This window comes from Ranitomeya imitator, chromosome 3 (genome assembly GCF_032444005.1).
Source record: "Ranitomeya imitator isolate aRanImi1 chromosome 3, aRanImi1.pri, whole genome shotgun sequence".
NCBI classification, from domain to species: domain Eukaryota; kingdom Metazoa; phylum Chordata; class Amphibia; order Anura; family Dendrobatidae; genus Ranitomeya; species Ranitomeya imitator.
Window position 1 is genome coordinate 33,371,974 of NC_091284.1, and position 27,581 is coordinate 33,399,554.

At 46.8% G+C, this 27,581-nt stretch overlaps 1 protein-coding gene across 2 annotated transcripts in view; it reads left to right on the forward strand.

Annotated features, from left to right (window-relative positions):
* Window positions 1-27,581, forward strand: part of LOC138672596 (bromodomain and WD repeat-containing protein 1-like) — a 139,715-nt gene that overhangs the window by 107,403 nt on the left and 4,731 nt on the right. For both annotated transcript variants that reach the window (XM_069760732.1, XM_069760731.1), the window contains 9 exons: window positions 4,179-4,290; window positions 4,370-4,431; window positions 4,789-4,944; window positions 5,121-5,241; window positions 5,356-5,481; window positions 6,000-6,078; window positions 6,317-6,430; window positions 6,781-6,933; window positions 7,591-7,745. In XM_069760732.1, the coding sequence (XP_069616833.1) occupies window positions 4,179-4,290; window positions 4,370-4,431; window positions 4,789-4,944; window positions 5,121-5,241; window positions 5,356-5,481; window positions 6,000-6,078; window positions 6,317-6,430; window positions 6,781-6,933; window positions 7,591-7,745 (1,078 nt within the window). The remainder of the gene's footprint in view (window positions 1-4,178; window positions 4,291-4,369; window positions 4,432-4,788; window positions 4,945-5,120; window positions 5,242-5,355; window positions 5,482-5,999; window positions 6,079-6,316; window positions 6,431-6,780; window positions 6,934-7,590; window positions 7,746-27,581) is intronic.

Here is a 27,581-nt window from a genome sequence, read left to right on the forward strand (position 1 = left end):
TAGGGTTAGGGCTAGAATTGGGCTATGTGGACACGCTGCAGATCTGCAGCAGATTTGGCTGTGGATCCGCCGCGGATTGGCCGCTGCGGATTCGTAGCACTTTTCCATCAGGTTTACAGTACCATGTAAACCTATGTCAAACCAAATCCGCTGTGCCCATGGTGCAGAAAATACCGCGCGGAAACGCTGTGTTGTATTTTCCGCAGCATGTCAATTCTTTGTGCGGATTCCGCAGCGTTTTACACCAGTTCCTCAATAGAAATCCACAGGTGAAATCCGCACAAAAAACACTGGAAATCCACGGTAAATCCGCAGGTAAAATGCAGTGCCTTTTACCTGCGGATTTTTCAAAAATGGTGTGGAAAAATCTCACACGAATCCGCAACCTGGGCACACAGCCTTAGGGTTAGGGTTGGAATTAGGGCTAGGGTTGGAAATAGGGTTAAGCTTAGGCTGTGGTTAGGGTATGGTTAGGGGTGTGTTGGAGTTAGAATTGAGGGGTTTCCACTGTTTAGGCACATCAGGGTTCTCCAAACGCAACATGGCGCCACCATTGATTCCAGTCAATCTTGCATTCAAAAAGTCAAATGGTGCTCCCTCCCTTCCGAGCCCCGACGTGCGCCCAAACAGTGGTTTACCCCCACATATGGGGTACCAGCATACTCAGGACAAACTGGGCAACAATTATTGGGGTCCAATTTCTCCTGTTACCCTTGTGAAAATAAAAAATTGCTTGCTAAAACCTAATTTTTGAGGAAAGAAAAATGATTTTTTATTTTCACGGCTCTGCGTTGTAAACTTCTGTGAAGCACTTGGGGGTTCAAAGTGCTTACCACATATCTAGATAAGTTCCTTGGGGGGTCTAGTTTCCAAAATGTGGTCACTTGTGGGGGGTTTCTACTGTTTAGGCACATCAGGGGCTCTGCAAACGCAACGTGATGCCTGCAGACCATTCCATCAAAGTCTGCATTTCAAAAGTCACTACTTCCCTTCCGAGCCCCGACGTGTGCCCAAACAGTGGTTTACCCCCACATATTAGGTATCAGCGTACTCAGGACAAACTGGACAACAACTTTTCGGGTCCAATTTTTTCTGTTACGCTTGTGAAAATAAAAAATTGTGGGTTAAAAAATAATTTTTGAGGAAAGAATGATTTTTTATTTTCACGGCTCTGCATTATAAACTTCTGTGAAGCACTTGAGGGTTTAAATGGGGTCACATGTGGGGCATCTCCAATGTTTAGGCACACAGGGGCTCTCCAAACGCGACATGGTGTCCGCTAACGATTGGAGCTAATTTTTCATTCAAAAAGTCAAATGGCGCGCCTTCCCTTCCGAGCCCTGTCGTGTGCCAAAACAGTGGTTTACCTCCACATGTGAGGTATCGGTGTACTCAGGAGAAATTGCCCAATACATTTTAGGATTCATTTTATCCTGTTGCCCTTGTGAAAATGAAAAAATTGAGGCTAATAGAAATTTTTTGTGAAAAAAAAGCACTTTTTCATTTTTACGGATCAATTTGGGAAGCACCTGGGGGTTCAAAGTGCTCACTATGCATCTAGATAAGTTCCTTGGGGCGTCTAGTTTCCAAAATGGGGTCACTTGTGGGGGTGCTCCAATATTTAGGCACACAGGGGCTCTCCAAATGCGACATGTGTCCGCTAAAGATTGGAGCCAATTTTTCATTGAAAAAGTCAAATGGCGCTCCTTCCCTTCCGAGCCCTGTCGTGCGCCCAAACAGTGGTTCCCCCCCACATATGAGGTATCGGCGTACTCAGGACTAATTGTACAATAACTTTTGGTGTCCAGTTTCTTTTTACCCTTGGGAAAATAAAAAAAATTGTTGCTAAAACATCATTTTTGTGACTAAAAAGTTAAATGTTCATTTTTTCCTTCCATGTTGCCTCTGCTGCTGTGAAGCACCTGAAGGGTTAATAAATTTCTTGAATGTGGTTTTGAGCACCTTGAGGGGTGCAGTTTTTAGAATGGTGTCACTTTTGGGTATTTTCAGCCATATAGACCCCTCAAACTGACTTCAAATGTGAGGTGGTCCCTAAAAAAAATGGTTTTGTAAATTTTGCTGTAAAAAATGAGAAATCGCTGGTCAAATTTTAACCCTTAACTTCCTAGCAAAAAAAAAAAATTTGGTTCCAAAATTGTGCTGATGTAAAGTAGACATGTGGGTAATGTTATTTATTAACTATTTTGTGTCACATAACTCTCTTGTTTAACAGAATAAACATTCAAAATTTGAAAATTGCAAAACTTTCAACATTTTAGCCAAATTTCCATTTTTTTCACAAACACAAAAATTATCGACCTAAATTTACCACTAGCATGAAGCCCAATATGTCACGAAAAAACAATCTCAGAACCGCTAGGATCCGTTGAAGCGTTCCTGAGTTATTACCTCATAAAGGGACACTGGTCAGAATTACAAAAAACGGCCAGGTCATTAAGGTCAAAATAGGCTGGGTCATGAAGGCGTTAAAGATTGAAGAGTTCAGTCATGTATTCGTAAGAGACGACCTACGGAGTCCACATGTTCTGAAAAGACGACTATTTCCCACCCAAAAAATGTTTGAGTGGGGATGCTTTGTAATGCTAAGAAATAAAGGATCTCTTGAATGCAGGATAAAGTAACGCAACTTGAGTTAACAATGCGAGAGATCGTCGCAATGATGATTTGGGTCTGAACAGGACAGTCGGCAGCTGCAAGCAAGATAAGGTAGATACTTACCCACATGAGCAGTCTGCTCTGTGAGGTCCAATAAGTTGTTGGAGTCCCTGAAAAAATGCGCTGGCCAGAAAAGAAATACAACATTTTGTCTGCATAAAAAATGTTCTGGTCGCCTGGCCTTTCTGAAGGACAAGGACTCTGCAGGAGGAGAAATCTTGCTTCCATTACTTTCTCTGACTGGTTCATGACACTGATAAAGCCATCGACCATGTCTTTAGCTTAAATGCCTTGGCGGCACACAGGTCCGATTCCCATGGTGGTTGAGCCTCGGGAGAAGGGGAGCGAGATGCCTTGAGCCACCTAGGAGACATGGAGACCAAGACGTTCAAAACTCTCGATGTCACTTGGATCGCTGCCATGATCTGCCACGTTTCTGCGTATTAGCTATTGGATCTGACTTACTCTGGATAGTGACCAGAGAACTAGGTGGTTGCCTGCATAGGTAAATGCTCGAAAACTGTCCAATATTTGGATACATTGGTCGGTTACGACTGATGGGTACAGAGTTACAGGCTATGCAGGAAATGGGTTGGGATTTCTCTTTGTAGGCCACGGGGAGGCTCCTAAGTGGGAGGAGACAGGTGAGTCGGGTAAGTACGAATAGTGCAGAACACAGCGGTTAGCCAGATGAGAATTTTTGCACTGACCTAGGGTTCAGGCATTAATTAGTAACCAGGGCTTCCTGGGCAGGCTGCAGTGTGCGATCCTCTCTAAAAGCATACATGGTGGTTGGGCAGCAGCTGATACTGGGAGATGGAGAATGTGCTGCTGGGGTACCGTAAGCGTTGATCCCACAAGGGGCAAATGGTCCACCCAGTCCTCTGTGGGCTGAGGAATGACCAAATAAGGAACCAAGCAGTGCAAAAGAATCTGGGAACCGGTGCCTGGAGAAAATAATAAAGTGGGCCGAGAATGAAAAACATCGGCACAATGCAACACCAGGGGACGAGGGCCAGCTCAATGTAGGATGTAGGAGAGGCTTTATACTCGCCTGTCCGGGAAAGGCTTTATCCTGGATTCTTTGCTCCATGTAATGCTACACGCTTTGGTGAGCAGGTGGTCAGGAGATCTAAGTTGTTAATGACTATTCTATACGTGTTCACAGAATGGCCATTCCAATCGGTTTCCCTAATCTAAAGGAGAAAAGAGGCGCTCAGTATAAAGAGGCAGGTCTGGAGTGTCTGCCTTCTACGTGATCCTAATCTACACCTAGTAGCCAGTAGGGAGGTGCAGCCTGCTGGGAGGAAATTGTCCCCAATGAGGTGTCCGGAAAAGTATTTTCTCTATCGCTTCATTGGGGGACACAGAAATCATGGGTGTATGCTGCTGCCACTAGGAGGCTTTTTGTTTTTTCCGGTTATTTTCACTCATGCAATGTGACAACATACTTTGGGGAAAGCCAAGAAATGTCTTAACATCCTGTTTACATCTGTGTTTAGGCGATCGCTTCCGGTCTATTATCGACGATGCATGGTGGTTCGGGACAGTGGTCGACCAGGAGCCGTATCAAGCCGATTGTCCCGACAGCCTGTTCCAGTGCTACATAGTAAAGTAAGAGCAGAGACCCCCCCGAGTCCTCTCATCAGTACACGTTCTCCTCACTAAACGTATCTTACAATTCTCCTCACAGGTGGGATAATGGAGAGACTGAAAAACTGAGTCCTTGGGACATGGATGTCATTCCTGATGATAGTACGTACTTTATTTATTTTACTAGTCTCAGATTCCATTTTGTTCAGTCAGGCTTTTCATACTTAAGTGGCTAAAAGTAATCTGGAAGTTTGTTTAAAAAATCTAAAAAATTGTGTGTGTATATGTACACACACACACACTCACACACTCTCTCTCACACACACACACTCTCTCACACTCTCTCACACTCTCTCACACTCTCTCACACTCTCTCACACTCTCTCACACACTCACTCTCACACACACTCACACACTCTCACTCACTCTCACACACACACACACACACACACACACACACTCACACTCTTTCACACTGTCTGGAAGGAGGTCACTCAGTATACCCCCGTCTGCTTTTAGTACTTCCACCCGAAGAACCAGGAACCAGCATCTCCATAACCGAAGAGGAGCGAGATACTTTGCTGTATTCCCCCCAGGAAGGAGAATGGGGGGAAGGGAACCAAGACAGTGAATGTGAGCGAATCATATGCGGCATCGATCAGCTCCTTAATCTAGGTGAGATGCCGAATGTGCAAGTTATGGGTGAAGCGTTGCATCGGGTGCGAGGTTTTGCATATCGATTGTATGGCTATCCCTCAGACGATGGAGGAAGTGTACGGTGTATCGACTGGATAATAACTGTTAGATTGACTTTTTTTCTTTTTTGACATGTGCTGCTTCTTGTGTAACAGACATGGCGGCTCAGTTTGCTGCACCTGTAGATTTAACCGTCTACCCATCATATTGCATGATAATCGCTTACCCTACTGATCTCAGCACCATACGGATGAGGCTCGTGAATCACTTTTACCGGTAAGATTTGTAGGGTTTTTTTTCCCCGTCATGACTTGTGGGATATTTTGGGAATTTGTTTGGATTGTCTCTAAAGTTTCTGAATGTTCACGTTTTGTTTTATTCTCCTTACAGGAGGGTTTCTACTCTGATTTGGGAAGTCAGATACATTGAACATAACGCCAGGACGTTCAATGAACCGGGCAGCAACATCACGGAGTCCGCCAAGAAAATAACAGACTTGCTGCTAAAATTTATAATGTAAGAATTACACCCAGACTTTTATGTAACCTTAGATGTGAGCTTTCCCCTGCGGTAATGAGCAGACCGGAGCGCTCCTACCTCTAAGGCTTCACGTTCTTGTGGCTTCGTGCATCTGACTGATGGAAGGAGCCCATACCTGGATCCTTCAGTGTGACGCACAGACCATATTCCCCTGGAGTGGGGGTTTCTTTTACATTCCCAAATATGAAGAGTAGGTAAAGAAATACCCAGATAACATCGAATGCTTACAAGCTTCTCATGTAGATATATACAAAATTGTAGAACAGAACATCAATACAGTCCATTGTGTCACACACCGGTGCGTGCTGAGGTCAATTCACATGGATATTAGTCCTTGAGCCCATGTGGGGGACATAAGCTGCGTTCACAGGACTGCTAGTTTTAATTATTGTGAAATGCTTCGTAGCACGAGCCCTTCCACTATGCTGATGGGAGCTGCACACTCACATCCAGCACTGGAGTATTAGATTATATATATATATTTTTTTTTTCAGGGATGGGAGCTGTTCCAACATTGCAGATTTGAGCAATACCACTGAGGCGACTACAGGAGCGGAGTCGTGTGATAGACAGGTACGGCTCTTCCTATCAACCTGCAGCCATTAATTTATTCATTATATAACTAAAGTTTGCATAAGACGAAGCTCCACTTCCGGACAGGTTTTCATGTTCTGTGGATCACACATACAGAGCTCTTTGAAATATAAGTTTAATTTTAAGTTCCTACAAAAATAAGAGACACATGCATAAAGCCTGTACGTGTTCGCTGACATGACTTCATTACATTTAAAGAATTTAATGATCCCTTTAGGGTGAGAACAGTGCTGATTCCTGGAAGAGTCGCTGCATGGACCTGGTGGACTTTATAATAGACTGTGAAGACTCTGAGCCCTTCAGAGAGCCAGTGGACCTGGAGCAGTTTCCTGTAAGGGAATAGTTATTATTGACTCTAACTTTTTTGAGTCTGGCAGGGCGGTTGGGAGTCTGGCGGGGCAATGAATTTCTTGGTTGCTTCATTGGGGAACACAGATGAACACTAAGAGGTTTTACAGTGCATGCTAAAAATCTTATTTCAGCCATCTACATTCATCACATATGCACAGAATGGGTGATAAATGTTATATTGGGGGGGGGGGGGGTGTGCTTAATTGCTGTTAGCTCATTAATTGCTGACTTGTGGGTATCCCGTTACTTGAGAATAGTAATTAATCGCCAGTGAGGGGAGAAGATGGGATGTAGGTAAAAATTTAGTTACACATTTTGTATTTTTTGTAGGATTACAAGGACATTATTGAAACTCCTATGGATTTTGGGACCATCAAAGAAACTTTGACTGCGGAAAATTACAATAACCCTTATGACCTTTGTAATGATATGAGACTGGTCTTCTCTAATGCAAAGTTGTACACGCCAAACAAAAGATCACGGGTAAGATGTGATGTCCTGAAACTTTACGATATTTAACTGCTTTTGTGTTTTGTACACCCAAGTCTTTTGAGTTGCTGACAATCTAATGTGTATGAAACCTCTGTATTTCCTCCTGACGAGTGATGTCGGGGGTGAGCAGGATCAGACATCATGCCCTCCCTCTATCTCAAACTGAACCTGTCAGAAAACGATCTTGTGATTCCTCCCTCTACCAACCTACCTATGCAAAATCACAGAAATAAAAAGCAGAGATGATTACCTGCTCAAGCCTTCCAAACAAATGCACTGGCAGGGTGCAGCGGACCCGATTGCTGATGGCAGAAACACAGGTGCAGCAATACCAATGTAGCAATCACTCTCGGCCTACCAATCCATGGAGGGGATGATTGCTTGGTATATTAGTGCACAAAGATGATAATCTGTATGCGACATTATTCACACAGGCAATGCAGAGCAAGTGAGTATAAGGGAGTTAGAAGAAATGGCTGGTGACGGAATGAATCCGGCCATCTCCTAGGTGTATGGACAGCTTTCCAATTTTACATGTTCGATGATGAACTCAAGTGCAAGATACTGCTTCTATGTAGCACTTTCCATATCCTTTGGTCCATATCCTTTGGCTTTGATCTGTAAATATCCATTTATTTTTCTGTCTAGATTTACGGTATGGTATTAAGACTTTCGCCACTCATGGAAGAGAGAATGAGAGGAATTATCTCTGACTACAAAGCTGCCCAAAAGAAGATTAAAGATTGCCTTGCCCTGAAGAAGGCTTATGTAAAGGATGTGCAGCACGAGAGACGACCACTGAGGTGAGAAAAGCTGCAATACAATAAAACGGTATAAACCCATATTAACCCCGTTTTAACGTTGGGCGTGATAGTATACCCACGTTTGACTCCCCCTGTTTGGTGCCGGCTCTGGTGCTGAGCCCGCACCTTTCCGGGCACATGACTGCTGATCTATACAGCTGACATGTACCCCTAACAGCCGTAAGTGGAATCGCTATCCAACCGCAGCTAACTAGTTGAACTCTAATCCTTCCCGTCGGTGACCCCGCGTCACATGATCGTGGGTCACCGATGGGTCGGCATGACAACCAGAGGTTAACAGGAGACTTCTATGGTTGTTGTCATTGAGAGATTGCTATGAGCGCCGACCACAGGCGATTTCTGCTACACACAGGCGATTTGATCATAGCCCATGTGTAGCACAGGTGATCGAATTATTCATTTCCCAGAAAGACCATTGAAGCATGTAAAAAAAATAAAAATAAAAAAAAATTTAAATTTAAAATATTAAATAAAAAATATAAAAGTTCAAATCACCTCCCTTTCACCTCATTCAAAATAAAACAATTAAAAAAAAAAAAATCAAATATCACATTTGCTATTGCCGCATTCAGAATTGCCTGCGATTGCAATAACGGGCGATCAAAAGATCATATCTACACCAAAATGGTATCCATAAAAATGTCAGCCTGCCGCACAAGAAATAAGCCCTCACCCAACCCAAGATCACAAAAAATGGAGATGCTACAGGTCTCGGAGATTGGCACTTTTTTTTAAACAAATGTTGGAATTTTTGTTTCAACACTTAACCCCTTCCCGACCTTTGACGCCACGTAGGCGTCATGAAAGTCGGTGCCATTCCGACCCATGACGCCTATGCGGCGTCATGGAAAAATCGCGTCCCTGCAGATCGGGTGAAAGGGTTAACTCCCATTTCACCCGATCTGCAGGGACAGGGGGAGTGGTAGTTTAGCCCAGGGGGGTGGCTTCACCCCTTCGTGGCTACGATCGCTCTGATTGGCTGTTGAAAGTGAAACTGCCAATCAGAGCGATTTGTAATATTTCACCCATTATAACGGGTGAAATATTACAATCCAGCCATGGCCGATGCTGAAATATCATCGGCCATGGCTGGAAATACTAGTGTGCCCCCACCCCACCCCTCCGATCGCCCCCCCAGCCCTCCGATCTGGCCGGTACACTGCTCCGGCTCCCCTCCGTCCAGTGCTCCGCTCCCCCCCGTGCTCTTGTCCGCTCCCCCCGTGCTCCAATCACCCCCCCGTGCTCCAATCACCCCCCCTGCACTCCGATCCACCCCCCCCCCCCGGTGCTCCGTTCCACCCCCCCGTGCTCCATTCCAGCCCCCCCGTGCTCCGTTCCACGCCCCCCGTGCTCCATTCCAGCCCCCCCGTGCTCCGTTCCACGCCCCCCGTGCTCCGTTCCACCCCTCCCGCACTCCGATTCCCCCCCCCGGTGCTCCGATCCCCCCCCCCCCGTGGTCCCCCCCACCCCATCATACTTACCGATCCAGCCGGGGTCCCGTCCGTCTTCTCCCTGGGCGCCGCCATCTTCCAAAATGGCGGGCGCATGCGCAGTGCGCCCGCCGAATCTGCCGGCCGGCAGATTCGTTCCAAAGTGCATTTTGATCACTGAGATATAATCTATCTCAGTGATCAAAATAAAAAAAATAATAAATGACCCCCCCCCCCCCCTTTGTCACCCCCATAGGTAGGGACAATAAAAAAATAAAGAAATTTTTTTTTTTTCCACTAATGTTAGAATAGGGTTAGGGGTAGGGGTAGGGGTAGGGGTAGGGTTAGGGTTAGGGGTAGGGTTAGGGTTAGGGTTAGGGCTAGGGGTAGGGGTAGGGTTAGGGCTAGGGTTAGGGTTTCGGTATGTGCACACGTATTCTGGTCCTCTGCGGATTTTTCCGCTGCGGATTTGATAAATCCGCAGTGCTAAACCGCTGCGGATTTATGGCGGATTTACCGCGGTTTTTCTGCGCATTTCAATGCGGTTTTACAACTGCGATTTTCTATTTGAGCAGTTGTAAAACCGCTGCGGAATCCGCACAAAGAAGTGACATGCTGCGGAATGTAAACCGCTGCGTTTCCGAGCAGTTTTTCCGCAGCATGTGTACAGCGATTTTTGTTTCCCATAGGTTTACATTGAACTGTAAACTCATGGGAAACTGCTGCGGATCCGCAGCGTGTGCACATACCTTTAGAATTAGGCTATGTGCACACGGTGCGGATTTGGCTGCGGATTCGCAGCAGTGTTCCATCAGGTTTACAGTACCATGTAAACATATGGAAACCAAATCCGCTGTGCCCATGGTGCAGAAAATACCACGCGGAAACGCTGCGTTGTATTTTCCGCAGCATGTCAATTCTTTGTGCGGATTCCGCAGCGTTTTACACCTGTTCCTCAATAGGAATCCGCAGGTGAAATCCGCACAAAAAACACTGGAAATCCGCGGAAAATCCGCAGGTAAAACGCAGTGCCTTTTACCCGCGGATTTTTCAAAAATGGTGCGAAAATATCTCACACGAATCCGCAACGTGGGCACATAGCCTTAGGGTTGGAATTAGGGTTGTGGTTATGGTTAGGGGTGTGTTGGGGTTAGGGTTGTGGTTAGGGGTGTGTTGGGGTTAGGGTTGTGTTTAGGGTTATGGCTACAGTTGGGATTAGGGTTAGGGGTGTGTTGGGGTTAGTGTTGGAGGTAGAATTGAGGGGTTACCACTGTTTAGGCACATCAGGGGTCTCCAAACGCAACATGGCGCCACCATTGATTCCAGCCAATCTCGTATTCAAAAAGTCAAATGGTGCTCCCTCACTTCCGAGCCCTGACGTGTGCCCAAACAGTGGTTTACCCCCATATATGGGGTACCAGCATACTCAGGACAAACTGCGCAACAATTACTGGGGTCCAATTTCTCCTGTTACCCTTGTGAATAAAAAAAAATGCTTGCTAAAACATAATTTTTGAGGAAAGAAAAATGATTTTTTATTTTCACGGCTCTGCGTTGTAAACGTCTGTGACGCACTTGGGGGTTCAAAGTGCTCACCACATATCTAGATAAGTTCCTTGGGGGGTCTAATTTTCTAAAATGGGGTCACTTGTGGGGGTTTCTACTGTTTAGGCACACCAGGGGCTCTGCAAACGCAACGTGACACCCGCAGACCATTCCATCAAAGTCTGCATTTCAAAAGTCACTACTTCCCTTCTGAGCCCCGACGTGTGCCCAAACAGTGGTTTACCCCCACTCATGGGGTATCAGCGTACTCAGGAGAAACTGGACAACAACTTTTGGGGTCCAATTTCTCCTGTAACCCTTGGGAAAATAAAAAATTCTGGGCTAAATAATTATTTTTGAGGAAAGAAAACGTATTTATTATTTTCACGGCTCTGCATTATAAACTTCTATGAAGCACTTGGGGGTTCAAAGTGCTCACCACACATCTAGATAAGTTCCTTTCGGGGTCTAGTTTCCAAAATGGGGTCACTTGTGGGGGGTTTCTACTGTTTAGGCACATCAGGGGCTCTGCAAACGCAACGTGACGCCCGCAGAGCATTCCATCAAAGTCTGCATTTCAAAACGTCACTACTTCAATTCCAAGCCCCGGCATGTGCCCAAACAGTAGTTTACCCCCACATATGGGGTATCACCATACTCAGGAGAAACTGGACAACAAATATTGGGGTCAAATTTCTCCTGTTACCCTTGGGAAAATTAAAAAATTCTGGGCTAAATAATTATTTTTGAGGAAAGAAAACGTATTTATTATTTTCACGGCTCTGCATTATAAACTTCTATGAAGCACTTGGGGGTTCAAAGTGCTCACCACACATCTAGATAAGTTCCTTTGGGGGTCTAGTTTCCAAAATGGGGTCACTTGTGGGGGGTTTCTACTGTTAAGCCACATCAGGGGCTCTGCAAACGCAACGTGACGCCCACAGAGCATTCCATCAAAGTCTGCATTTCAAAACGTCACTACTTCACTTCCGAGCCCCGGCATGTGCCCAAACAGTGATTTACCCCCACATATGGGGTATCAGCGTACTCAGGAGAAACTGGACAACAACTTTTGGGGTCAAATTTCTCCTGTTACCCTTGGGAAAATAAAAAATTGCAGGCTAAAAGATCATTTTTGAGAAAATATATATATATTTTTTTTTCATGGCTCTGCGTTATAAACTTCTGTGAAGCACTTGGGGGTTCAAAGTCCTCACCACACATCTAGATTAGTTCCTTTGGGGGTCTAGTTTCCAAAATGGTGTCATTTCTGGGGGATCTCCAATGTTTAGGCACACAGGGGCTCTCCAAACGTGACATGGTGTCCGCTAATGATTGGAGCTAATTTTCCATTTAAAAAGCCAAATGGCGTGCCATCCCTTCCGAGCCCTGCCGTGCGCCCAAACAGTGGTTTACCCCCACATATTGGGTATCTGCGTACTCAGGACAAACAGGACAACAATATTTGGGGTCCAATGTCTCCTATTATCCTTGGCAAAATAGGAAATTCCAGGCTAAAAAATCATTTTTGAGGAAAGAAAAATTATTTTTTATTTTCATGGCTCTGCGTTATAAACTTCTGTGAAGCACCTGGGGGTTTAAAGTGCTCAATATGCATCTAGATAAGTTCCTTGGGGGGTCTAGTTTCCAAAATGGGGTCACTTGTGGGGGAGCTCCAATGTTTAGGCACACAGGGGCTCTCCAAACGCGACATGGTGTCCGCTAACAATTGGAGCTAATTTTCCATTCAAAAAGTCAAATGGCGCGCCTTCCCTTCCGAGCCCTGCCGAGTGCCCAAACAGTGGTTTACCCCCACATATGAGGTATCGACGTACTCGGGAGAAATTGCCCAACAAATTTTATGATCCATTTTACCCTACTGCCCATGTGAAAATGAAAAAATTGAGGCGAAAAGAATTTTTTTGTGAAAAAAAAGTACTTTTTCATTTTTACAGATCATTTTGTGAAGCACCTGAGGGTTTAAAGTGCTCACTAGGCATCTAAATAAGTTCCTTGGGGGGTCTAGTTTCCAAAATGGGGTCACTTGTGGGGGAGCGCCAATGTTTAGGCACACAGGAGCTCTCCAAACGCGACATGGTGTCCGCTAACGATGGAAATAATTTTTCATTCAAAAAGTCAAATGGCGCTCCTTCCCTTCCGAGCCTTACCATGTGCCCAAACAGTGGTTTACCCCCACATGTGAGGTATTTGTGTACTCAGGAGAAATTGCCCAACACATTTTAGGATCCATTTTATCCTGTTGCCCATGTGAAAATGAAAAAATTGAGGCTAAAAGAATTTTTTTGTGAAAAAAAAGTACTTTTTCATTTTTACGGATTAATTTGTGAAGCACCTGGGGGTTCAAAGTGCTCACTATGCATCTAGATAAGTTCCTTGGGGCGTCTAGTTTCCAAAATGGGGTCACTTGTGGGGGAGCTCCAATTTTTAGGCACACGGGGGCTCTCCAAACGTGACATGGTGTCCGCTAAAGAGTGGAGCCAATTTTTGATTCAAAAAGTCAAATGGCGCTCCTTCCCTTCCAAGCCCTGCCGTGCGCCCAAACAGTGGTTTACCCCCACATATGAGGTATCAGCGTACTCAGGACAAATTGGACAACAACTTTCGTGGTTCAGTTTCTCCTTTTACCATTGGGAAAATAAAAAAATTGTTGCTAAAAGATAATTTTTGTGACTAAAAAGTTAAATGTTCATTTTTTTCCTTCCATGTTGCTTCTGCTGCTGTGAAGCACCTGAAGGGTTAATAAACTTCTTGAATGTGGTTTTGAGTACCTTGAGGGGTGCAGTTTTTAGAATGGTGTCACTTTTGGGTATTTTCAGCCATATAGACCCCTCAAACTGACTTCAAATGTGAGGTGGTCCCTAAAAAAAATGGTTTTGTAAATTTCGTTGTAAAAATGACAAATCGCTGGTCAAATTTTAACCCTTATAACTTCCTAACAAAAAAAAATTTTGTTTCCAAAATTGTGCTGATGTAAAGTAAACATGTGGGAAATGTTATTTATTAACTATTTTGTGTCACATATCTCTCTGGTATAACAGAATAAAAATTCAAAATGTGAAAATTGCGAAATTTTCAAAATTTTCGCCAAATTTCCGTTTTTATCACAAATAAACGCAGAATTTATTGACCTAAATTTACCACTAACATGAAGCCCAATATGTCACGAAAAAACAATCTCAGAACCGCTAGGATCCGTTGAAGCGTTCCTGAGTTATTACCTCATAAAGGGACACTGGTCAGAATTGCAAAAAACGGCAAGGTCTTTAAGGTCAAAATAGGCTGGGTCATGAAGGGGTTAAATAAAAAAAGAACCTATACATGTTTTGTGTGTGTGAACTCGTAATGACCTGGAGAATCATAATGGCAGGTCAGCTTTAGCATTTAGTGACCATGGTAAAAAAAAAAAAAAACAAACTGGAATTGCAATTTTTTGTTTTTTTTTCAGTTTCACCACACTTGGATTTTTTTCCCCGTTTTCCAGTACATGATATGTTAAAACCAATAGTGTTGTTCAAAAGTACAATTTGTTTTGCAAAAAGACAAGTCCTCACATTGCCATATTGATCATATTGATAAAAAAAGATATGCCTCTGGGAAGAAGGGGAGCAAAAAGAAGAAAATAAAAAACTGAAATACACCTGGTCGTTAAAGGGTTAATGGAGTACGTGCAGTTTGGTGTTTGCATAACATTCACAGATATAGGATCAATTACTATCAAGCAGGTGACCACCTATGGAAGCCTCTTAAACCCATTACTACTCCCAGCCTTGTATCGACGAGTGAGAGAGACTAGGGGAAGCGCGTATCCAAATCGCATAACTCGTATCCCAATCGCATAACTCGTATCCCAAGATTGACTAGTGGATAAAAAGTCCGAGAAGACACAATGATTCTCAAACCTTAAAGAACTTCTGGGAGAAACCCCTGATCTTATACACTATTTTTTTTTTTTTCATAGTTTCCCTGAATTCAGAATTTCTTCCACTGGGAAGAGAGGGCTGACTGTTTCCCATCTAACTATTGCCTTCCAAGCAAGCAAAAAAATATGCAGTTGTAATTAGTCTTTAGTGGTTCTTCTAGACCTCTGGGGTATGTGGGGTGGAGGGTCATCAAAATATCCAACTAGTGGACATGTTATGTGCCAAAACTCTACCACTGGTATCCTACAACTGTGACGCCTGCTGTGAAGTTGGTGGCCCATTTCTTTCTCGCCTCATTGGGGGACACAGGTAGCCGTGGGTGGGTGTATGCTGTTGTCACTAGGAGGCTGACACTATGCAAATAAAGAAGTAACTCCTCCCCGGCAGTATACACCCTCCGACAGGCACCAGGCAACTCAGTTTTTGCTTAGTGTTTGTAGGAGGTGGACCTGGATCTAACCCCAGAGCCGCATTTCTTTTACAGGGATTTGTTTTGTTTATTAACCTTTTCCCTTTCTTTTTCAGACTCTTTTCTTCAGGGTAACAGGGTGCAGTTTTCTCACCCTGTTTTCCCCACTTTGAGCAACCGAGAGAGCAGTGTGGTATCACCCACATTGCACCCTCTCGGACCCGCTGGGCAGGACCTTGTCCCCTGTCACCCTCAGAGTGTTCAGGGTGACCTTCTTCCTCGGCCGGTCCTGCCCGTTTCCCCTCCTCATCCCTCTCCTCGGAGTGGGCTGAGAGGAAGACGGCGGTCATTTCCAGTGACCCTCTCCCCCTGGTTAGGGCTCGACGCTGTCTTCTGCACCAGAGAGTTTGTGGCGCGGGAAGGAGGACTTCTTCCAGGACCCTCTAGTCTACAAGGGATCCAGATGGTTCCTCATCTCCAGGTAAGGGATCTTCAATCAACAAAGCCCCCTTCCTCCCCCCCCCCCCCCTTTCTTCCCTCACCCTGCCTGGCAGCGATCTCCATATAGCTTACCAGGCTTCCCCTGTGATAGGAGAGAGGGTCGCATTTTCAGGCGCTGGGACGTGCTAAACCGCGGGGAAAGGCTTCACATAACGCCGGCACACAAACAGGCAAATCGAGGCATTAGCAAAATCGGCATTTGAGGCTTCCGGAGCCTCCCTCTGCCCTAGTTTCGTCTCGTCCTGGGTAGCCAAGGCTGTTTCAGCCTGGGCCAAAACCCTGCGCAGGGGCATTTTGGCCTCTGCTCCTGCTGAGGAACTGTCTGATTTAACGGATCAGATTTCTCTTGCGTGAAAATACCTCATGAATGCCTCCCTTGATGCAGCGACCTGCTCCACCAGGGCTAACAGCAACATGGTTGCTGAAATGGGTTAGTAACTGGCTTAGTGATAGAAAGCAGAGGGTGGTTATAAATGGTATAGTCTCTAACTGGGTCGATGTGACCAGTGGGGTACCGCAGGGGTCGGTATTGGGACCTGTTCTCTTCAACATATTCATTAATGATCTGGTAGAAGGTTTACACAGTAAAATATCGATATTTGCAGATGATACAAAACTATGTAAAGCAGTTAATACAAGAGAAGATAGTATACTGCTACAGATGGATCTGGATAAGTTGGAAACTTGGGCTGAAAGGTGGCAGATGAGGTTTAACAATGATAAATGTAAGGTTATACACATGGGAAGAAGGAATCAATATCACCATTACACACTGAACGGGAAACCACTGGGTAAATCTGACAGGGAGAAGGACTTGGGGATCCTAGTTAATGATAAACTTACCTGGAGCAGCCAGTGCCAGGCAGCAGCTGCCAAGGCAAACAGGATCATGGGATGCATTAAAAGAGGTCTGGATACACATGATGAGAGCATTATACTGCCTCTGTACAAATCCCTAGTTAGACCGCACATGGAGTACTGTGTCCAGTTTTGGGCACCGGTGCTCAGGAAGGATATAATGGAACTAGAGAGAGTACAAAGGAGGGCAACAAAATTAATAAAGGGGATGGGAGAACTACAATACCCAGATTAGCAAAATTAGGATTATTTAGTCTAGAAAAAAGACGACTGAGGGGCGATCTAATAACCATGTATAAGTATATAAGGGGACAATACAAATATCTCGCTGAGGATCTGTTTATACCAAGGAAGGTGACGGGCACAAGGGGGCATTCTTTGCGTCTGGAGGAGAGAAGGTTTTTCCACCAACATAGAAGAGGATTCTTTACTGTTAGGGCAGTGAGAATCTGGAATTGCTTGCCTGAGGAGGTGGTGATGGCGAACTCAGTCGAGGGGTTCAAGAGAGGCCTGGATGTATTGTATCATACAATTAGGTTCTGTAGAAGGACGTAGATCTGGGGATTTATTATGATGGAATATAGGCTGAACTGGATGGACAAATGTCTTTTTTCGGCCTTACTAACTATGTTACTATGTTACTAACATTGTGGTCATTCGCTGGATTCTCTGGCTAAAGGCGTGGAACGCTGACCCCGCTTCTAAAGAATCTCTCACTGGTCTGCCCTTCCAGGGTTCTAGACTCTTCGGCACGTAGCTGGATTAAATGATCTCGGACGCTACGGGTGGTAAGAGTACCTCGTTACCCCAATCCAAGCCAAAACGTCCCTTCAACCGGAGGGGCTCTCAGTCCTTTCGTCCCTTTCGGTCCTTCGCCTCCTCAGGAAACCCCAACCAGGACCGTTCTTCCTCGCAAGGAGACCGAAGAAAACCTTCTTTCAGGCCTCCACCGCGCTGGAGAGCTAAGAGCCACCCCGCAAGACCATCTGGATCTCGGGGCTACAAGTTCTCTAATAAATGATTGGTCGCCCCCACCTGGAAATCCCTCCAGGGTGGGAGGCCGACTTCTCCTGTTCTCAGAGGTGTGGCTATCTGTAGTCGACGACGCTTGGGTCAGGGAGATCTTCACTTCGGGCTACAAGATAGAATTTTCTTCGTCCCCAGGAAGACGTTCCCTGCTCTCTCGTCCTCCCAAACAGTCCTCCCACCTCTCAGGACTTCTCCAGGCCGTCGAGTCGCTCCTCGCCTCAGGAGTCGTAGTTCTGGTGCCTCATCGCGAGCGGTTTTTGGGTTTTTACTCAAACCTGTTTGTGGTTCCAAAAAAGGACGGTTCTCTCCCAATTTTGGATCTCAAGCGGCTGAACCGCCATCTCCTGATTCGGCGTTTCAGGATGGAATCTCTACGCTCGGTGATCGCGTCCATGGAACCGGGAGAGTTTGTGTTCCGTGGATATCAGAGATGCGTACCTTCACGTCCCTATTTGTGTACGACATCAGAGATTCCTCCGGTTCGCGATCCAAGGTCATCACCTATCAGTTCACGGCCCTCCCTTTCGGTCTGGCGTCTGCGCCCAGGGTCTTTACGAAGGTCATGGCAGCTGTCATGGCCATCCTACGTTCAAAGGGGATTCTGGTAATCCCATACCTCGACGACCTCTTGATCAAGGGTCTGTCCCGTCAAGATTGCAGCCAGAGCCTCCAGCTTATTCTGGACACGTTTTTTCGCCTCGGCTGGATAATCAATTACCGGAAGTCTTCCCTGATTCCATCTCAGTGGCTGGAGTTCCTGGGCATGGAATTCGACACCTCTCAGGCTCAGGTCTTTCTTCCCAAAGAGAAGTTCCTTTCTCTTCGTCGGGGGGTCAGTGCACTAAAGAGCCCGAATCCTCCATCTCTCCGCCTTGCCATGAGGGTTTTGGGAAAGATGGTTGCCTCCATAGAAGCGGTCCCCTATGCCCAGTTCCACTCTCGTCCCCTCCAGCTGGCCCTTCTGTCGGCCTGGGACAGGAATCTACTTTCCCTGGATCGCCCGTTTCGCCTCTCCCCCAGAGTGAAAGTGTCTCTCTTGGTGGATGCTGTCCACCTCCATTCTGCGCGGGAGGTCATTTCTCCCTCCCCACTGGCAGGTGATCTCCACCTACGCCAGTCTCCAAGGTTGGGGAGCAGTTTTTCTCCACCTCACGGCCCAGGGCCGCTGGACTGCTCAGGAGGCGTGCCTCCCTATCAACCTCTTGGAAATCAGAGACCTCTTCCTAGCCCTCATCTGCTCGGAGTCTCTCCTTTCAGGGAAACCGGTCCGCATTCAGTCGGACAACGCCACGGCCGTGGCTTACATAAACCATCAGGGAGGGACTCACAGTGCACAAGTCATGGCGGTACTGGCAAAAATTCTGCGTTGGGCGAGGATCACGTTCCCTCTCTGTCAGTCGTCCACTTCCCAGGGGTGGACAATTGGGAAGCTGACTTTCTCAGTCGCCAGGGCATCGTGGCGGGCGAGTGGTCTCTTCTCCTATCAGTCTTCAGCCAGATTTGCCAGCTGTGGGGCGTCCCAGACGTCGACTTGATGGCCTCCCGGGCAAACCACAAGGTTCCCCAGTACGTCTCCAGATCTCGGGATCCGATGGCCGTTGGATGCGACGCACTCGTGATCCCGTGGACTCAGTTCCAGATGCCCTATCTGTTCCCACCCCTCCCCTTGATCCCAAGGGTCGTAAAAAAGATCAAGACAGAAGGGGTCCTCGTACTCTTAGTAGCTCCAGATTGGCCTCGCAGGGCCTGGTATGCGGAACTGGTGAACATTCTATTGGACGTTCCGTGGAGGCTTCCGGATCGTCCGGACCTTCTTTCGCAGGGGCCCCTCTTCCACCCGAATTCTCGGTCTCTGAATTTAACGGTATGGCCGTTGAGGCCGCGGTCCTGAAGGACGCGGGTTTTTCTCAGTGTCATCCAGACTGTTAAGGGCGAGAAAACCGGCTTCCTCGCGTATTTGACAGGTGTTGGAAGGCCTTTTTCCGGTGGTCTCAGGACAACAATCTGTTTCCTATGACCTTTTCCCTTCCATCTCTTCTCAGTTTCCTTCAAGCGGGTCTAGATTCGGGTCTTTCCCTTAGCACCTTGAAGGGTCAGATTTCCGCTCTGTCTGTTCATTTTCAAAGAGACCTGGCCTCCCTGCCTCAGGTGCGGACCTTCATCCAGGGGGTCGCTCATATAGCTCCCCCTTATCGTCCTCCTGTCGAGCCTTGGGACCTCAACCTCGTTTTGGACGCCCTCCAGCGTGCGCCCTTTGAACCAATTCAGGACATTTCCTTCTCGTTTCTATCTTAGAAGGTGGCCTTTTTGGTCGCCATCACCTCCATTAGAAGAGTGTTGGAGCTGGTGGCCTTATCCTGTCGTTCTCCCTTTCTAGTCCTGCATCAGGACAAAGTGGTTCTTCGTCCGGTTCCTTCCTTTCTACCAAAGGTGGTTTCGGCTTTTCACATCAATGAGGAAATTGTCCTCCCTTCCTTGTGCCCTTCCCCGGTTCATCCCTTGGAGAAATCTCTTCACAAGTTGGATGTGGTCAGGGCTATCCGAATTTATCTCGCCAGAACCGCCTCTTTTCGTCAGGCCGATTCTCTGTTCATCGTCTCGGAAGGGCAGCGAAAGGGGCTCCCCGCCTCCAAGTCCACAATTGCTCGTTGTATCCGTTCGGCGGTTCTGGAGGCATACAGTGTTCAAGACTAATGGCCTCCGTCGGGAGTGAGGGCTCACTCTACCCGGGCTGTGGGAGCTTCCTGGACAGTTCGTCGCCAAGCTTCAGCCTCACAGGTTTGCAAGGCCGCAACGTGGTCATCCATTCACACCTTTGTCAAATTCTACAAGGTGCATACTCGGGCTTCTACGGATGCGAGCCTGGGTAGGAGGATACTGCAGGCGGCGGTTTCTGACCGGCCGACCTAACTCCTTTTTCTGCAGAATATCCCGCCCTAGGTTACCTGTGTCCCCAATGAGGCGAGAAAGAGAGGGATTTTTGGTTCTTACCGTAAAATCTTTATTGGAGCCTTCATTGGGGGACACAGCACCCTCCCTTGAAGTTGTACCGTGTTGGCCAACGTGCCATTGTTGTGGGTTGGTACATAGGTTGAGTTTTATATTACCTTTTCCTACTACTGCTTTTGCACCAACTGAGTTGCCTGGTGCCTTTCGAAGGGTGTATACTGCTGGGGAGGAGTTACTTCTTCTTTATTTGCATGGTGTCAGCCTCCTAGTGACAACAGCATACACTCATGGTTACCTGTGTCCCCCAATGAAGGCTCCAAGAAAGAGATTTTACGGTAAGAACCAAAAATCCCTCTTTTCTGCAGTTGTTGAGGAGATGAGTAACTTTCATGCAGAAAATAGAATTGTATCCTCCTATTGTGTATCGCCGCATATGCATATACACTGCTCAAAAATAAAAGTAACACTAAAATACTACATCCTAGATATCTCTGAAATATTCCAGTTGCAAATTTTTATTCATTGCATAGTGGAATGTGTTCATAACAGTAAAAAATAACAATTATCAATGTAAATCAAAATGAATATCCCATGGAGGTCTGGATTTGTAATGATACCCAAAATCAAAGTGGAAAATCAAACTACAAGCTGATCCAACTTCAGTGGAAATGCCTCATGACAAGGAAAAGATGCTCAGCATTGTATGTGGCTTCCACGTGCCTGTATGACCTCCCTACAATATTTGGGCATGCTCCTGATGAGGCTGCAGATGGTCTCCTGAGGGATCTCCTCCCATACCTGGACTAAAGCATCCGCCAACTCCTGGACAGTCTGTGGTGCAGCGTGACGTTGGTGGATGGTACAAGACATGATGTCCCAGATGTGCTCAATCGGATTCAGATCTGGGGAAGGGGCAGGCCGGTCCGTAGCTTCAATGCCTTCATCTTGCAGGAACTGCTGACACACTCCAGCCACATGAGGTCTGGCAGTGTCCTGCATTAGGAGGAACCCAGGGCCAACCGCACCAGCATAGGTTCTCACAAGGCGTCTGAGGATCTCATCTCAGTACCTAATAGCAGTCAGGCTACCTCTGGCGAGCACATGAAGGGCTGTGCAGCCCTCCAAAGAAATGCTATCCCAGACCATTACTGACCCACTGCCAAACCTGTGATGCTGAAGGATTTTGCAGGCAGCAGATTGCTCTACACGGCATCTCCAGACTGTCACATGTGCTCAGTGTGAACCTGCTTTCATTTGTGAAGAGCAAGGGGTTGCCAGTGGCGAATTTGCCATTCCTGGTGTTCTGTGGCAAATGCCAAGCGTCCTGCACGATGTTGGGCTGTGAGCACAACCCCCATCTGTGGACATCGGGCACTCAGACCATCCTCGTTGAGTCGGTTTCTAACAGTTTGTACACACACATGCACATGTGGCCTGCTGGAGGTCATTTTGCAGGGCTCTGGCAGTGCTCCTCCTGTTCCTCCTTGCACAAAGGTGGAGGTAGCCATCCTGCTGCTGGGTTGTTGCCCTCCTGTGGCCCCCTCCTCGTCTCCTGGTGTACTGGCCTGTCCCTTGGTAGTGCCTCCAGCCTCTGGACACTGCGCTTAGACACAGCAAACTTTCTTGCCACAGCTCGCATTGATGTGCCATCCTGGATGAGCTGCACTACCTGAGCCACTTGAGTGGGTTGAGTCCATCTCATGCTACCACGAGTGTGAAAGCACAACAAACATTCAAAAGTGACCAAAACATCACCCAGAAAGCTTTTTTACTGAGATGTGGTCTGTGGTCCCCACCTGCAGAACCAATCCTTTATTGAGGGTGTCTCGATAATTGCCAATAATTTCCATCTGTTGTCTATTCCATTTGCACAACAGCATGTGAAATTGATTGTCAAATACTGTTTCTTCCTAAGTGGACAGTTGGATTTCACAGAAGTTTGATTTTACTTGGAGTTAGATTCTATTGTTTGTGTTCCCTTTTATTCTTTGGAGCAGTGTAGTAGTCATCATCTGGGATTCAGGCTTTGAATCAAATAGTCCATTGTACAAGATGAATCAAATACAATGGAAAGATAACACAATATTAACTACGCTATTAGAAAAGCAAATTGCAGCATAAAAAGGAAGTCCAATATTGGTCAAAAAACCCAATATTAGTAGAATTAAGTCATTCGAGGGGAGGGAGGGGGGTGGAAGGGAGGGTCCAAAACAATGTCCAATGCAATGGCCAATATGAATAAAATCTGATTTAACTGTGTATTGTGTAGATGAAGTTGATCAATGGTCAGAAGACTGAATCCAACGCGGAATCCTTAGTGCAGGGAAAACCTATGAAGGAAAAAGGGTTTAAGGTACTCTAACCGCCTCCTGGCGATATTCAGCATTCATGGTTCCATTTGCCAAAGCAAGTCTTCCAGGTACTGAAGGAGCAAAACAACTTCAGACCATCACACCACCATATTTTACTGTTGGAATGTTGTTCCCTTCCTGAAATCCTGTTACTACTACACCAGATGTAATGGGACATTACCTTCCAAAAAGCTCATTTGTTGTCTTGTCAGTCCAGATTTTTCTCCTAAAAGTCTTGGGAATCAAGATGTTTTCTGGCAAACCTGAGATGAGCCTATGTTCTTATTGCTCAGAAGGTTTTAGTCTTGGAATGCTGCCAGGCCATTTCTGCCCATTCTTTCTCTTATGGTGGAGTCATGAATACTGACCTTAACTGAGAGAAGTGAGGCCTGCAATTCTTTGGATGTTGTGGGGTCATTTGTGACCTCTTGGATGAGTCGTCGCTGCGCTCTTGGGGTAATTTAGGTTTGCCACCCGCTCCTGGGAAGGTTCGCCACTGTTCCATGTTTTTGCCATGTCTAACATTTGAGGATCTTTTGTTCTACTTCACTTTGTCAGGCAGGTCCTATTTAAGTTATTTCTTGATTGAAAACAGGTGTGGCAGTAATCTGGCCTCAGTGTGGGTAGGGAATTTGAACTTTGCTTCCCAAAGATGTGATAAACCACATTTAATTAGTTTTAAGTGGGCGAGCAAACATTTTTTCACACAGGACCCTGAAGGTTTGGATTTAATTTTACCTGAATAATAAACTTTCCATTTAAAAACTGCAATCTGTGTTTAAATTAGTTTGGTGATCTGAAACATTTGTGTGACAAACAATAAAAAACAAAAGGAAATCCGGGATCGGCAAAAACTTTTTTTACACAACTGTATTTAAAGCGATCATGGGGGAATGAGATCTTGCTCCTTGATGGAGACAGCCGGGGACATTTTTGTGATGGCGGAACACTGCTCTTCCCTGACTACATTACTCATAAATGGAAGAATGACCAGGCAGATTTCCTGGGTTCAAAATCGAATTTTCTTCCCTTCCGAAAAATCGTTTCTTCCTCTCTCGTCCACCAAGGCAACCGTCTCAACTGCCCTGGTTTCTTCAGGCCGTCTCTTCCCTGGTCACAGCTGGCGTAGTCGTTCCTGACCCTTCAAACGCGCATTTTTCGGGGTTCTACTCGAACCTCTTCATAGTCCCCAAGAGGGACGGTTCCTTTCGCCCATTTCTGGATCTCAAGTTTTTGAACCGCCATGTTCGACTCCGCCACTTCAGGATGGAGTCCTTGCGGTCTGTGATTGCCGCCATGGAGCCCGGGGAGTTCCTGTGTTCGGTGGATATTCAGGATGCTTACCTTTTTATGTTCCCATCAGCGTACAGCACCAAAGGTACCTTCGGTTTGCTATCCAGGAAGAGCACTACCAATTCACGGCCCTCCTGTTTGGCCTGGCGTCGGCCCCCAGGGTCTTCACCAAGATCATGGCGGCGGTCATGGCCATCCTTCGTTCCAGGGGGATACTCATCATCTCCTACCTGGACGATCTTTTGATCAGGGATTCTTCTCATCGAGACTGTGCGCGAAGCCTCCAGATCTATCTGGACACTGACTCGCCTCGGGTGGATTATCAACTGGGACAAGTCCTCTCTGATTCCCTGCCAGCGTTTGTCCTTCCTGGGCATGGAATTTGACACAAATTTGGCTCTGGTCTTCCTCCCACTGGGATAAGTTCTCCGGTCTCCGCAAGGCAGCCCGATCTCTCAAACACCCAGCTTCTCGCTCGCTTCGGTTCTGCATGGCAGTCCTGGGTAAGATGGTTGCCTCCATGGAGGCCGTTCCCTTTGCCCAATTCCACACGTCCCCTCCAACTGTTTCTTCTCTCCACTTGGAACAGATCCACGACCTCACTAGACCGCCCCGTTTGTCTGCCTCGGCAGGTTTGGCAGTCACTGACCTGGTGGACCCGGTCTTCATCGCTCCTTACAGGGAGGTCTTTCCTTCCGCTTCAGTGGCAGGTCATCACCACAGATGCCAGCCTGCTTGGTTGGGGAGCGGTCTTCCGACATCTCACATCGCAGGGTCGTTGGACCCACCAGGAGGCTCTTCTTCCTATCAACTTACTGGAGATCAGAGCAATCTTCCTTGCCCTACTCCACTAGCAATCACTCCTGGCCCGTCGTCCCGTCCGCATCCAGTCGGACAACGCCACGGCCGTGGCGTACTCAAACCACCAGGGCGGGATGCGCAGCAGTCAGGTAATGCCAGAGGCAGCAAGGATACTTCATTGGGCGGAACGTCACGTTCCGGTCATTTCAGCTGTCCACATTCTGGGCATCGAAAATTGTGCAGCCGACTTCCTCAGCCGCCAGGGCCTGGTGGCGGGCGAGTGGTATCTCCATCCCTCAGTATTCGAACAGATATGTCTTCGTTGGGGCACCCCAGACGTCGACCTCATGGAGTCTCGGATGAACCACAAGGTTCCTCAGTTTGTCGCCAGATCCCGGGACCCTCTGGCAATCAGCCACGACGCCCTGGTAATCCCATGGTCGCAGTTTGTTTCCTTTCCGGTTTCCCCCACTTCCCTTGATCCCAAGGGTAGTAAAAAAGATAAAGTTAGAGGGGATTCCGGTCATACTCATAGCTCCAGACTGGGCAAGGCGCCCCTGGTATGCGGAGCTGGTCAACATGCTCGCGGATACCCCTTGGAGACTCCCAGACCGCTCAGATCTTCTCTCACAGGGCCCACTCTTCCACCAGAGTTCTCAGTCCCTGCATTTAACGGCATGGCTGTTGAGGCCGCGGTTCTGAGGGAGTCTGGTTTTTCTCATCCGGTCATACAGACCATGTTCAGAGCCAGGAAGCCAGCTTCTTCTCGCATTTACCACAGGTACTGGAAGGCTTTCTTCCAGTGGTGCGAGACACACAACGTCTTTCCCATGACTTTTCCCCTTCCGGACTTTCTGGGCTTCCTGCAGTCGGGTCTCGACTCGGGTTTGTCCCTCAGTACCCTAAAGGGTCAAATTTCCACCTTTTCCATTCTTTTCCAAAGGGACTTGGCTTCTGTCTCTCAAGTGAAGACAGCAAGGAGTTGCTCATCTTGCTCCTCCTTTTCGTCCTCCGCTGGAACCTTGGGACCTCAATTTGGTTCTCAGTGCCCTTCAGACCGTTCCTTTTGAACCGCTTCAGGACGTCTTTCCTTTCTTTCCTGGAAGGTGGCCTTCCTCATTGCGATCACTTCAATTAAGTTTCTGAGTTGGCAGCATTATCCTGCCGCTCCCCCCTTCCTGATTCTTCATCAGGACAAGGTCATTCTAAGACCTGTCCCCGAATTTCTTCCCAAGGTGGTTTCCGCTTTCCACATCAATAAGGATATCATTCCTCCTTTTTGCCTTTCTACTGTTCACCCCTTGGAGAAGTCTCTTTACAAGCCTGGCGTTGTCAGGGCTGTTTGGATCTATCTATCTAGAACTGCCCATTTTCGCAAATCCGACTGTCATTGCTGAGGGTCACCGGAAAGGCTTTCAAGCGTCCAAATCCACTATTTCTCGCTGGATTCATTCTGCTATAACGGAATCCTACCGTGCTCAAGAGACACAGCCCCTCCTGGGGTACGGGCCCACTCCACCAGAGCTGTCGGTGCTTCCTGGGCTGTTCGTCACCAGGCCTCCGCTTTGCAGGTTTGCAAGGCTGCCACCTGGTCGTCTTTACATACGTTCACGAGGTTTTACAGGGTTCATACCCAGACCTCGTCAGATGCAGGTTTTGGTAGGAAGGTACTGCAGGTGGCGGTCGCACACCGGCCGACCTGAGCCCTTTTCTCGCTTCCTTTCTACCCACCCTTTTCCGGGACTGCTTTTGGACTTCCCACGGTTGTGTCACCTAATGAAGCGATTTTTGGTACTCACCGTAAAATCTTTCTTGGAGCCTTCATTCGGGGACACAGCACCCTCCCTGGTTATTTGTTCTTGGTACCGTGTTTGGACCTACAAGTCCTGATTGAGTTTGTACTCGTGTGTTCTCAGTTATGGCTGTTTCTCCTACTGCTTTTTTTTCACCAACTGAGGTGCTCAGTGCCTGTCGGTGGGTGTATACTGCCGGGGAGGGGCTATTGTTCTTTTCCTTTTTTGCATAGTGTCAGCCTCCTAGCGGCAGCAGCATACACCCACCGTTATCTGTGTCCCCCAATGAAGGCTCCAAGAAAGATTTTACGGTGAGTACCAAAAAGCCCTCTTTTTCTACCAACCCTCGATATAAGATTCAAAGTGATATTCACTCCCCTATTAACTATTATTTATAATAATATTTAGTGGCCTTTGGAAGATAGATTTAAGTGCAAGCCTAGATAAATCCACCAGGGTCTTCTCCACCATTATCTTAATAGTATCAATCCATCTTGTTGCTTGTTTTCCTTTTCGCCTTGTTGCTTCTATTCGTCCGACCTCCGTATCCCTCTCTGATTGCTCTTTTCATATGATGTGTCCAAAGTAGGCAAGTAGATATCAAATCTTTAGGGTCTTGAGGCAAGTAATCCCTATCAGGGAAAATTGCTAAATTGAGCAACCTGAGTTAAGGAGCTGACTTTATAAGGTTTTAGATGCTTATAAAGAAGATTCTCTGTGACCTGCTGGTACTTTCCGAGTATATATATCTTCAATTGTAATAACTTCCAGAAAATATTCTCCTAGTGTTAACTGTGTAAATATGGGGTTATTGCAGACTAGACTAATGACTTACAGTAACTTCACCCTCGGGCCATTTTCTGTGTCTGCGTTTTGTTCTTTTGCTCCCCTTCTTCCCAGATCAATAACTTTTTA